This window comes from Pleurodeles waltl, chromosome 4_1, assembly GCF_031143425.1.
Source record: "Pleurodeles waltl isolate 20211129_DDA chromosome 4_1, aPleWal1.hap1.20221129, whole genome shotgun sequence".
Classification (NCBI taxonomy): domain Eukaryota; kingdom Metazoa; phylum Chordata; class Amphibia; order Caudata; family Salamandridae; genus Pleurodeles; species Pleurodeles waltl.
In genome coordinates, this window is record NC_090442.1 from 537,840,902 (window position 1) to 537,854,561 (window position 13,660).

The 13,660-nt window shown below is 42.0% G+C and overlaps 1 protein-coding gene across 3 annotated transcripts in view; it reads left to right on the forward strand.

Annotated features, from left to right (window-relative positions):
• CTTNBP2 (cortactin binding protein 2) overlaps positions 1–13,660 on the forward strand; it is a 670,870-nt gene that overhangs the window by 343,140 nt on the left and 314,070 nt on the right. For all 3 annotated transcript variants that reach the window (XM_069228906.1, XM_069228905.1, XM_069228907.1), the window contains 2 exons: positions 1,344–1,433; positions 1,929–2,008. In XM_069228906.1, coding sequence (XP_069085007.1) covers positions 1,344–1,433; positions 1,929–2,008 — 170 coding nt within the window. The remainder of the gene's footprint in view (positions 1–1,343; positions 1,434–1,928; positions 2,009–13,660) is intronic.

Consider the following 13,660-nt stretch of genomic DNA (forward strand, 5'->3'; position numbering starts at 1 on the left):
CCCCAAGAAATAACCACTGGAATTGCATTTCTTCATAAAATGCATTTGCTCGTAAGGGATCAATGAATGCGAGCTGATAGTTTTAAATAAAAGATTTGCCAGTGACGTCTGGAACTTAAATGTAGAACTCTATGGTATTCACATGCGTTTGGACATGTTGTTTTTTCTGAACACTGCTTGTGCTGAATTTGTGATATTTTACTAAGAGCCATCTATTGGTTCTACTCTTTCGATTAAAAGGGGAAACGTTTTGCATCTGAAGTCTCTTTCCTCACAATGCAATAAAAATGTAGATTTTTTTTGCTAGTTTATGCACTTTCTGCACTCGTTAGACTTAAATCACTTAGGTGTAAGTTTAGCGGGTACTGCAAAATTCCTGGAATTACGTCATTGCTCTACTTCACAAAATCATGTACCATATGCCACAAAAATTCTCCGTACATGTGCCATTCGCAGAAACATTTACCATGAATGCACAGGAATAACAGAATGAGTGTGGCTATTGTTTACCTTTGTGTTTTTTTTTTCATCCTCGCATCAACAAATTGACGTGAGGACATATTTTGTGCTAAAATATAGCACTAAATGGTTTGCATTACACCTAATTTTGTGTAATTTAACTGAAGTTTCATGTAACTATGCAAAAGCGAATTTCACATACCGTAATTGGAAAGGCATTGAAAATGATTGTGAATTCACATAATGTTGTGCACTGTGGATTTTCGCCTCAACTCCATGTTCCACTTACATAACTCTTGTTTTTAAACACCCAACGGAAGTCCTTTAAAGTGCAGAATAATCTGATTGGTTTGCGGAACTTCCACATATTCTTACATACCTTTTCTAAATGTAAATATAATTGCCCGTCTTTGTGAATTAGGCATTGTTTGGAATGAAGGGCTTGCTGCTACTAAGGTACACGTTTGACAGAAACATATAACGTTCTTGGTGCATTGGACCTTTATAAACATGGTGTGTACAGGAGCACTAAACTACAAAGCTGTCCATTGTTGCTGCTGTACCCACTAACTCGACAGTAAATATTCATTGACTTTCTTGACTCTGAAAATGATTCTGTGGTTTTGTTTTTGTTTTCACCTCTTTCAAGGCACCTAGGGGGCATGAGAAGTGTACACATATCTTAAGGCAAAGTTACTGGCAAACGCACTGGCGGGTGGAGGTGGATGAATTAAATCGATGGAACAAACAGAATGACAAGCATTCCTATCGAGTCGGCTACGTGTCCAGGGGAACCATACTAAAGTTCCCTCTTTGTGATATAATATAGTCTCCCAGTGATGATGGTGCTCCATTGATTTTCTCTCATGTCTTTGTTGTTGTAGGCAATGCATCTTGGATTCCAGACCAGATGCTTCCCAATTCTCCCTGGGATATCTTGAGGACTTGCCAGGCTGTAACGGTTAGACTACTTGGTAAGGTTCTTTCCTGAGAATTCAAATATTGCTCTACGATTACCGAGTACTGTAAATGAAAGAATTAAAAGGCAGAATAGGCTTTACATTTCAACCATTCTTTGCTATTATCAGCGAAGGAGTAAGGTCTTTCGAGTGGATTTGCTTAAAATAAGTTAATCATAGCCCTGGAGTCTGATGATCCATGGAGTGGCACTAATCTTCCATGGTGGTGATTATCTCTAGGGACACCCACGGCTCACAGCTCCGCTTCTGATGTCATGCAGAATGTCAATCTCTGAGGCTAAGGGTGGGAATCTGAGAAGACAAAATTACCCGTTTAGAATGTGAAAAGTCGTAATAGCTGAGCCGAGTGGGCTCAGAGACTGCGTCTCTGCAAAATGCCGGCAGCGTTTTCACGGATTGTAGCGCAATGCAAACCTTTTGGAGTGGCTGACATTTTGTAGAGTAGGATATGTGTGTTCTGACATCTAACACAAACAATGTATATTTTAGGCCCTCAAGACGGCTGCCTGCACAGTGTGTCATATGCATCTATGATCCCACTTCAAACGCTGCAGAATTTTCTCCGGCTGGTGAGTTTCCACAACAGTATGATATCGTTTTTCTGCTGATATCGCCGGTTTTGAGAATGTGATCATGCAGATGTGTATTGCAATTATCCATCAAATATGTCAAGAAAATGATTGACCCGATGTACTCAGCAATGTTCAATATCATATGCAATTCCTATTAATTGGCTAACGGCACGATTATTGACGGTACATATGCAACTATGTTTTATCTGCATTATTCTTTTCTCACCTGTCCAGGCCTCTTTGTGTTTTCAGGCTGTAGTATGCAAGCTAAGAAAATACCTATCTGTAGATCAACCTTCACTCATCTTTAATCAGCAGTTGCTCCATAATCTTTAACCATTACAATTGAGCCTTTCTCAGTCTCTAAAGTTATTTGGGTTATATTATGTAGACGTTTGGGATATGCGCTAAATATTCTAGATACCATAGTCTGGTCTCTGCCTCTTTCAGTATAGGTCAATTTGAAGCTCCAATTTTATTCAAGTCATTTTCCATCATCGATCTTCAGCAGTGCATCTTTGACCACACATATAAACAGTAGGACACTCTCAATTTATTTTTCTCCTCTCTACACCATTTAATTTCCATACAGGGTGTTCTTGCTTTGCCCTGGGTTGATCATCACACAATTGTTTTGTGTTTCCCATACTACATAGACCATTGAGTCTCACTGAAACTAAAATAAAACACTACTATTCTTATGGCTAATTCAGTTTACAACAGACTCTTGCTGCCATGAATGTGTTTCTTCCTTTGAAAACCTTCTTGTCTAAGAGACAAAGCGCCTGATTTAGAGTTTGGTGGACATGTTGTTCCATCACAAACGTGACGTCCCGTCTGCCATATTATGATCTCTATAGGCTATACTGGGATCGTAATATGGCGGATGGTATATCCGCCACGTTTGTGACGAAGTAACCTCCGGCTTAAAGTCCCAGAACACCCTGGTTTCCCCGTAGCCAATATGAAAACTGCTTGCACAATAAATAGGTGGCAATCGTACAGCAAATTTATGACACAAAAATCTACTTATGTTAATCTCTTGACCTTAAAGAAGCCATCGTCCTAAGAAGAGCCACCTATTTCACTTTATGATCCCCGTCGCTGCTCATAACCCATTCCAGCAATTAAGAACTTTGGTAATATCCTCTATGTACTTTCTCTCTAAAATTGACAGTATTAGGAATTTCTTTCCTCAGATCTCACCAGTCCCTCCCCTTTATGGCTCTGGGGATTCTACTGAACCCTTAGTCATGCTTTATAATTCCCAGTTTCTCTGCTCAAACAAGATTGCTACTAGCATAACTACTACATGCCCAGCTCTCTGATCTGTCCTCCTGCAGAGCCAGGGAAGCATCAGCAGTTTTTGTGTTTGCTATCTAAAATGTCCCCATCAATAAGTACATCCTACATTAGTCTTAAAAAGACTTTATTTATGTCACTACTGAAAAAGTCCTCTGCTGTCCCCAAAGACCTGGAGAATGTTTACCCTTTAGCCCTCCTTCCTCTGTAAGCTAAAGTTGCTGAGAGGGCAAAAGTTTACTTCTTAGACTGGGCCCATCCTTGGTTGCACTCTGCCTATAAGACCAAGACTGTCTTGCGGTGGGGTTACACTCAATGACCCCATCAACCACTTGGGGTTACATCATAGACTCCAATGTATGGGGAATTACAATATTACACTACAACTGGCACAAATTCTTCTCAGAGATTAGTCTTAGTTGGGTTCCCTGCCTCATTACAACTGTTAATACTGCACCCCAGAATGTGGTATCACATATGACACCATGGCGGATGTAGGAAATTGGGTTCCTGATGGAGCAGAGTGGAAGCCCGATGCAGGCAACAACCACAATCCTTGTCAAGGTGAACCACAAAAGTCCTTAAATTAATCTGCACTTAACCTTCAGGTAGCTTTAAACAAACCAGTCAGACTTAACTTAGAGACAATATGTAAAATAAAAATGCAGCTTACAAACAGTAATAAAGTGAAAACACAAACTCAAGAAAAATCCCAAACCAATTTAGACAGATAGAGTACATTTTAATGAATAAAATTATACCAGAACGATAAACATCCAATCATTAGAACTGGAGTTATTCAATTTTACAGTTTGTAATAAAAATAGTGCCCAAAATCACAAAGCACCATTCGCAGTCATCTGGTCATAGTAGAACAGGGAATAGTCACAAGTTCAAGCCAATGGAGTGTGGGTCAGATACAGGAACCAGGTTAGTTCTGCTGAAAATTTTACCTTCTCATAGTCCAGAGAGAAGAGTTCCATTCACAGTGGAGGAGGCTGAAAAGAGCAGGGAGAGTATAGGGGATGGTCATCACTGTAGCGCAAAGAGCAGGCCTGGCATCATGTACTGTGGTTGTTGCAGTATGAAGAGCCAGTCATGCATTTGCAGATGGTCATTGCTGGAGCTTTACGGTGGTGGTCATCATGGGCTGCCGTCACTGTAGCGCAGAGTGCAGATCTCAAATTGCCAGTCATTGCTGGAGGTCACTGTAGTGCAAAGAGGAGGTCTCATCGGAGCTTTGCATTACTGGTCGTCAAGGGTGGTAGATTCTCGATGTGAAGGGGCCTGTTCACAGTCACAAAGAGTGCAAAATTCAGGATTTCACATCTTCTTTGGAGGAGCTCAGACTGATGCCAGCCAAGGGTCCAGGTCCTGGGGGACACCTATAAAGGATTAGGAGCTCACTCCAGCATAGCCCAGCAGGACCTATGCAGGCTCAGTTACAGATCCAGGCAGGTCCAGTGCAGCAGGTCAGTTGGGGTGTTGCAGGGTAACCTTGGGAGCACCTGACCCAGGGGCTCACAATTCAAGTCACTCAGGTTAGCCTGGATGAAGGTAAGACGGCCCAGTCTTTCTCCTGAGACAGCACGGCAGTCCTCAGCAGGAGGGCAGTTCTTCCATAATGTCCACAGGTCCTGGAGTGATCTGAGGAGTGGCTCTGGAGGTCCAGTATTTGTACCTGGCACCACCCTTTGTGTGTGGTGATTCCCTATACTACCCCTACATCTGGTTCTGGAAGGTCTTTCCCCTCTCAAGGCTCCATACTGTCTGGGGTGACAAAAGACAGGGCAGGCCTGGTGTCAGATTCCTTTGTGTGTGCAAGAGACAAAACCCTTTGAAATGTAAGTGGGACTGACTACAACCTCTCCCAGTCATCCTGGCAGGATGGCCAGTCTTCGCACACCTAAGCCTCCTTTGTGTTACTACCTGGAAGCAATACACAAACCCCAACAGCAGAGCAGCTCACAGTCATGTGACCCAGGACATTAGCAGAAGGCACAAATTATTGGGACAAGAAAATACCGACTTTCTAAAAGTGGCATTTGCAGAATTGTGACTTAAAATCCAACTTTGCCATTAAAGATAATTTTAAATTACAATTCTTTTGAGCATAAACAGCACATCTCTTACAGCTCCAAATTCAAAGTGATCACATCTTAAAAGTAATGTCGTACCCAGTGTTAATTAATGGGAGAGATAGGCCTTACAACAGTGGAAAAAAACTTTAGGATTTTTTCACTGCCATGTAACATAAGTACTCATGTCCTACTTTTTCAATACAATGCAACCTGTCATTTGAGCCTTTACGCTACTTTTGGCTGACTTATAAGTATTAAAAAGGGAAGCTTGGTCCAGGCAAAAGATGTATTTTACCAGTTCAAAATGGATGTTTAAAACTGCACTACAGGCTACAGTGTCACGTCTGGCACATATTTTATAAGCCTACTTCAGCAGGTAGCACAATCAGTGTTGCAGGCCCTTTAGTCACATTTAATCTACAGGCCCTGGGCACATATGGTACCATATACTGGGTCCGCAAAGTAAATGAAATGTACCAATCGGGTGGATGCCAATTGTACCATGTTTTGAGGGAGACAGCACAAGCACTTTACCACTGGTTAACAGGGGGAAACTGTGCAGAGTCCATGTACCAAAAACAAGGGTTCAGCAACAGAAGCCAATAATCGCGGGAGACCCTGCAAAAAGAGCCAGGTCCAACAGTGGGCTTTGCCAATTCTTGCCCAACCCCTCCAATTTCTGACTCTAAGCCCCAGAACCTAGGCATTCTTTTTAACAGTTCCTTTTTATTTACACCTCAGATAAATGGTGACTGCCATTTGTTTTCCCCTTCTCTAAACCTAGAGGAGGTTTGTGTTTAAGACTCTTCACGGAGGACAGATGGGTTCATTCAGACTGTAAATTGTTCAGTTCACAGCCACTCATCTATTTCTTGGTCTGAACTCTCATACCAATGTTACAAGTCATCTTTCTCAGCTTCACTCTTAAAATGGAAAATAACATTTACTACAGAACATTCTGCCTGGATCATCCTTCGCTGCACCCCAGTGTACCTGCCAATCTGCATAGTAAGTCTATATTATGAACCTGCTTGAACCTGTAGATCGCTACCTGGAGCCTATCCATTATTGATGAGGAAAGCCCATCTATCCCGTTGTCAGATTCATCTATGGTGTTGCAAAAATTTAAAAATCCATCATTTTAATCTTAATTTATCTGATTCCCCTGGCTCAGCTCAGTAGTACCAAAGTAACCAATCACTATACAAGCTCCTTTTTCCTTCTTTCAGTTTCACTTTTTGCGTCACTAAGACCGGAAAGCAGTTACATGTTGGTGTAAACTTGTAATTCTAAGTTACATATTTTATATTCATCCCCGCCACAAAAAAATAACACTGTAACATAGTAATGACTCTGCAAAAGTTAGAATATACATATTATCCAGAAATAAACTATTTTGAGTTTGTAGATGCTCAGGAGCCATTTCACGTGTCTCATTAATGCTGTTTATCCCAACATTAAGTGAATCTGCTTAAACTGTTTCCCAGGCGGTTTGCTGTTATCTCAGCTCATCACTGTGATAGTCCAGATGATTTTAGTTGTTCAAAATGTTTCATTTCTTTGTGTCATGTGCCATCTTCGTATTACCTGCCTTCCTCTGCCATGAATTATATTGTCCGAAGCCTTTGTTCAGTTAATCTTAACCAGGCTAACTTGATGGACAAATGTTTGTGAAGAAAGACTAATTGTTTTTAGTTATGAGTTTCTGACCTCAAGTCAAGGCTCAGGTAATTGCTCGTAAAATCAGTTTATCTCTTTGTGTGTTTGTTATATTTCTGTAATCTTGGACTATTTAGAAGCAGCATATAGAGGATAGTAAATTCTATAAACACATGTATATAACACATGGGATACTGGCATCCCTGTACAAAATACTGTGTCTGATTTATTTATAACATGAGATCCTGTAATCCCTGTATAAAAGCTCTTGTTTAATTTATTTAAAATAGTTGGGATTGTACAATCCCTGTATAAAAACCTGTCTCCAATTTCTTTACAAAAGTCGACCTATGATGCCTCCATTTACCTATTAGAAAAACATAGCCTCTCAACTGTAATAAATTATTACAATTTAGGACTGACATCACACTGCATGCTGTCAGCGGTGGAGGAGAAAGGCAGGTCAGGTAACAGAGCATAATTAAAGCCACTCTTTACAGAAGGACAATGAAACATTGCTTTACTTTCTTCTGGTCTCTTTCTCTAGCTGTACAGTGACAAGCAGAAAGGAGATATTTATTGCAGCATGTTTAATTTTTACTGTCCTTAAGTAATTATAGAATGTATGCATGTTTCTATACATTTCAAACTACTGCGCCTTTTTTAAAAGATGACTTGTATTAAACTTATTCCAATATCTTTTTGCAACACATATCTCATTGCTTTTTAGATGTGTTTAATTTTGAACTAAGCATTCTTTTTATTCTTCATATTTGCAAATATGCTCTCTCTCATATGAAAGAACTGGTTTGTGGGAAAGGTGATGGTGTGGCCATGTATTAAAATGAAAAAAGTACCCACTGCCGTACATAATAAGTTATCTCAGAGTTCCATTTTTATAAAAGGAACTCTACATTCTGTCCTGTACCTTTGAATGGACATGGAACCTCTCAATGTCTTGCAATAGTCTTATAATGTATGGCAGGGGTGAGTTATCCCATATGTAATAAAAGCATTACATGTAGAAATCAGAGGATGGGTGAGAATGAATACCACACAGTTACGTCGAATAATGACAAAAATAATACTGGACTTAAAAACACCAGGTTAACCTTTAGCAGTCATTGCCTTGTTAATGAGTAGAATAGTGCCGAAGAAATGAAAGTTGCATTTTGCAATCAAATATCCACGTTTGGTGAAAATAGTTCTTATACGAGTAATCCATTACTTTTCAGATCAATCATCTATACGTAGGAAATATGGCAAGGCTCTGGGCCATACTTTGACATTTCAGTTAACACATTAATATAGATGTCCACATTATTAAAGATGATTACTTGTTAGTCTTTGTGGAGCCACTTTAATGGTATGATGAGTTTGTTCTTTTGCCAGACAACGACAGTCTCTAGTTATTTTTATCTGTGCCTCTTCTTTCCCATGCCGCATGGGCTCATGGGACACTCACCAGGCTCCTAGAAATCAGCCACTCACCCATTTCCATTGGAGCAAAATTGGGTATGTTTGCCTCCTGCAGAGTACTATTTAATTGTGGTTGAGAAATGCGACCTTCAAATTTAGACATTTAGTGCAAGATCTGCTGCAGGGCCCATTTCAGTGGCAACTGTATGGGGGTATTAGCTAATTAGCCTACAGAGTGCGGGTGTATAAAAAAACAAATTACGGAGCATTATTCCCAAAGAGAACAGCCTCTTGTTATCATTTCTAGGGGCCATCCGATGATGGTCATCCTTCACACTACCTTGCATCTGTTTGGCAGGGACCAGCTATTGCGGCAACTGGGAGATGAGTAGCGATTTAGAGAAGATAGATACAATTCAGGATTTCTGACTTATCTTAGAACCTGCGTATGCAAAATGATGTAACACACATGTCAATATATGCTTGAGAAACATGAGCACCAAATTATTCATGGCGTAAATGATAAACCCATGAAAAGGAATGTGAGAGAAGTAATAGCAGCATGCTACACATACAAAGCGCACAAATATGCAGAATAGAACTCCTTTTGGACGGACACAAATCATTAGTGCTCTAGTGTCCTTGGCATATTGACTACGTTTAGATTTAGTTGTTTAATAACATTTTTTGGGTTCCTTTGCTTCATACAGTAACATCCCACAGTGCTGCAAAAGAACTCCTTCAGCAGTCGCTTTCTCCTAGTAGGAACCGTGTGCACGAGTATGGCCCCTACCCCCTTCTTCATGGACATAGTAATGGTGTCTTAAGTAGGGAAGTGGACCAGTGTCATTGTGAATTGAGAATGGAAAAGAAGTGATCCATGGCATACCAGCCATTAAAGAGAGCGCCACTCTAACATCCAGGAAGGTGGCTCAGTTGATTGAACTTAAACACCCATCTCTTACATCTTCTGTAGGGCATGAAGTCATATTTCGGCTAGCCCAACTCTGCCATCCATTGTTTCAGTGCTGCTACATTGAGTACAATTACTTGGGTAAGCGTAATATGATTTACGGCACTGGAAATGTCAGGAGTGCTATTAAAAACAAGTTATTATTGTTAAACTAGTTAGGGCAGACTGACAGAGAAAGGTTATTATGTTGGGGTACATGGTTCCATTTGTAGCCCTGCTCAAGTTGCAAATCGTTTTCTCTGTGCACCAGCCAGTTTTGCTGCAATTAAGATATAACACTAATGCTGTCAGGATCGGTTGTATGTGCATTCTTGGAGTATCCCATTGCAAGAATCATATCGATTGGTAGCCAGCCTAAGGGTTACGAATGGCTATGCAGATGACAGGTAATACTTCTTTAAATAGTCCTTCTTCCTCGATTTTTTTCTGAATTCCTTCCAACCTTCCTTATGAAACGCGAGGAACACCCATATTAGCTTTGTGGTCATTTGGTATTACTTGGTCATTATTTTGCAATGTACTTCCTTAGTTTTTATACTTGCAGAGCCTCAGTTTAACAGCTCTATAGTCATTTGCTCTGCGTGACAATATTCCTCTTTCTTGGCGTTCAGTGCACTCGGGAGTTTCTGAAGTCTTGTCCACATTCTCCCCTTCAAGGTTCACTGTCATTCATTATCACTTATTCAAGAAAACAAGAAGTACCTGTGTTAGCAAAACCTTATAGTAGCCTTATTCATTATGCCCACTCCTACCCTTCCCAATCAGAAAATGTATAGCCAATTCAATTTGTCAAAGCTCTTTTTAATCGTCTGTATAAGGGTTATGTTATAGTTATTTTTATTGTACATCCCCCACCGTTCTGAATTTCTTGAAGAGCCTAGAGCAGAGCCTGGTGTGTGTAATGGGACGTTCCAGCAATATGGAGTCCTGGATTTTAATAAACTATTTTCAGGCCAGTTAGTTAATACTACTGACTGATAACACACATATAATAGAACTCTTACCAGTTCTGGGGGTTAGTCTAATAGTAGCTTCCCCGGTAGAATCCCATATGATTGCTAATTGCACTACAAATCTAATACATGTTTAGAGCAAAACTCAGTTGTCCAGGAAAACCCTACATAAAGCGTGCATTGAGGCACATGGCTGTCTTGTTCACATTTATTATCTTAATGGACAGTTTCACCTTTCCATGTGTTATGGAGGAGACAAACCTATTATTTTTGCTTTGGGACATTTTGAAAATAAATATATCTCTATATTTCTCTACATCCTTCATATTATCCTACTTTCAACAAGATTATTTTGTACTGCCTAATTTTATCTCCTCCTCCCCTTAGGACTTGCCTCATCCAAAATCTTTTCGTACAACCTTTTAACCTTTGATTATTTTTAACAAAACTTATTTTCCAAGGATTGATTGGTTAGCTTATATGACGATATCAGCAGTAACCGGCAAATAGAATTTTCATATCTGATAGAGACTTCTAGTTGCAGATTTGCCCCAGGGGTCAGACTGGATCCAGAGCAATTTCTGACCCTTACCCTGGTGTGCTGTTAATTTGCATCGATTGGCTCCGGATCAGTCTTTGTCCACGCCAGATATGATGTTGCAGGTCCAATGTAGGTGTCACCTCAGTGCGCTGATGTTAGTTCTTTTCTTTCAGAGCCAGCTTGCGCCTATCTGAAGAGATCTAATCCCCAGACACTGTTTGAATGGCCTCTTTCCACTTTTGCAAATAAGTTTCAAGTTTTCTACTCCTGGCTCATCGATGATGACATCAAGGAAGACCAGGTTTAAGCCCTGAGGTTCCTGTCATTGGGCAATGTCCATGACAGATCCGCACCCTGTGTGTCTTTGGTGCCTGGAGCGCAACCATGACCCAAAGTCGTGCTCAGAGTGTCCGGCTATAAATCCGAAGGCTTTGAGGGAGCGGTCCTTGAAGCTGACGGTGGCCCAGCGCTCGACTCCACAAGTCGAGGTCCTGGTCCTGAGAGTGATCGCAGAGTGCTCCATCATCATCGTCTTCCCATTCCAAGTCCTCAGGATGATCGGATAAGTCGAGGCACAAGAAGAAAAGCAAGAAGTTGAAGTATTCTTTGACTTCTCCTTGTCCGTTGGCTGATGGGACGAGGGAGCGTCGGTGCTCTAAGCCTCCTTCCGAGGAAACTGTGCCTGGGCTGACTCCAATGCCTCCCTGAGTTTCTGGGAGTCGGATCAGCCCCTGTCCAACTTGGAGAGTTTTACGAGGCCATGCACCTCATTTTTGGGCAGCCTGACTTCGCTGAAGCCCCTTCGGACCCTATAGAGTCAGAAGGGGTCCCTTTGGGTTTTGCATCAGTGGCTTCAGCCTTTTGCACACCCACCGATCCAGTCCTGGATCCAGACTGGCATCGGTTGTACCACCCAACCTTCCTCAATGCCAGTCCCGACACTCTCGGCGCTGCCCATTGGCAACGCCGTCCCCATTCTCATTGCGGACTCTGACACAGAGCCAGATGGGCATCGTATAAGGCTGACTTTGACGCCGACCGGAGTCTTGTCTCCTATGTCAGATCCTGAGCCCCTTTCTTATGAGCTAGGTTACAGTGAGAAATTAGGTGTTACTGGACCTTTTAGAATACTAGCTTCAAGACCCTATGGACTGGCATAAAGACTTAGATGAGACATGCGGAATGGATACTTCTGATACTGGCATGCTTTCTCCTCTTACTGTGGCTACGGAGGAGGGGGCTTTCCTAATCAATGGTGGTGAGAAGAGCAGCTCATGTCTTGAAACTTGGCGTTGGCATTGGTGGCAATCAGGACTTACCTTCTGACAGAGGTGATTCAGCTTGGGGTTTCCTCCTCAGAACCCATGTTCCCCTTTAATGAAGCCCTTATGGATGTCCTACTGGGTACCTGGTCCAAACCCAGCACAGGCACTTCTGTCGATAGGACATTTGCCGGCCATCATTGCCACACTCTGGGGACAAAGCTTTCTGACGCTACACCCCTCCCCTGAGAGCATGGTAATCCAAGCCTCCACTTAACAGGGCTCGTTCCCTTCTGCACCCCTGGGTAGGGAATCCAAAAGGTTGGATACACTTGGGAAGAAGGTTTTTTTCTTCCTCCAGCCTAACACCGCCTGTCTTTTGGGCCGTTATTCCCACATGCTGTGGGAAACAGTTGTGCAAGTGCTGGCACAGGTCCAGGAGGAAGCCCGGGCTGGACTCTCTCAGGCAGTTGGAGATGAGAGAGACGCAACAAAGTTCCCCATTCATTGTGAACTGGACACCACTGACTCACTGGGCAGAGTGGTTTTGTCAACAGTCTCCCTGAGATGCCAGGCTTTGTTGAGGACGTCTGGATTTTCAGGGGATGTCCAGGCTACTTTGATGAACATGTCCTTTGATGGCACCCATCTCTTCGATGACCAGGCAGATTCTGTGCTTGAGCACTTCAAGGAATCTTATGCAAAAGCCAGGTCCTGGTAATATCAACAATAATTTCTCAAGGTACCAATTAGAAATAATTTGCAAATAATGACCGAATCATACAAAAACACCAAGAAGAAGAAACGGGAAGTTACCAAATATAGCACAATCATATATTTCAAATTCAACAGGACATAAGAACAAGATAGCATACCTCTTTATCCAAAGAAGTGCTGTGACTAAAACAAGGTGAACACATAACGCTCATGAACATGTGCCCTAAACTGGCGCATTTGATACGCAGAAAACAAAGCAGAATAGAAAGCAGCTAATATACTGGCGATCTTCTTAAAAAACTCAAACTTGAAATTAACAATTTTATGAGAATGTTCAAATGTAATATGTAAAGCAAAAAGACTTAATTTGCTGCTTTAATTGTCAACGACATTTCGACCCTGATTATTTAAGGTCAACATAAGGCCCAAAAGATGCACGTGGACAAAGTGGTGCTGTAACCAAACTCGGGGGACGAGGGGCTATGGCAGCCCCTCGGTTCCCCTGTCTGCCTTTTGCCACTTTCGTGGCCATGGAAAGGGCCTGCAACTGCGTCCATTCCCGGCCAGCCATCGTGTGGTGCACATTCCCCAGCCTCTGCATGGCCGAGGGAGTGGGATCCTCTGACCAGTCCACCGCCCCCGCAACGGCCTCTAAGCCTTCCTACTCTGACTTCCCGCCTAGGGCCAATCGGAGGCAGGATTCACCATCTCTTGCTTCGCTGGCAATCCATCATGTCAGGTG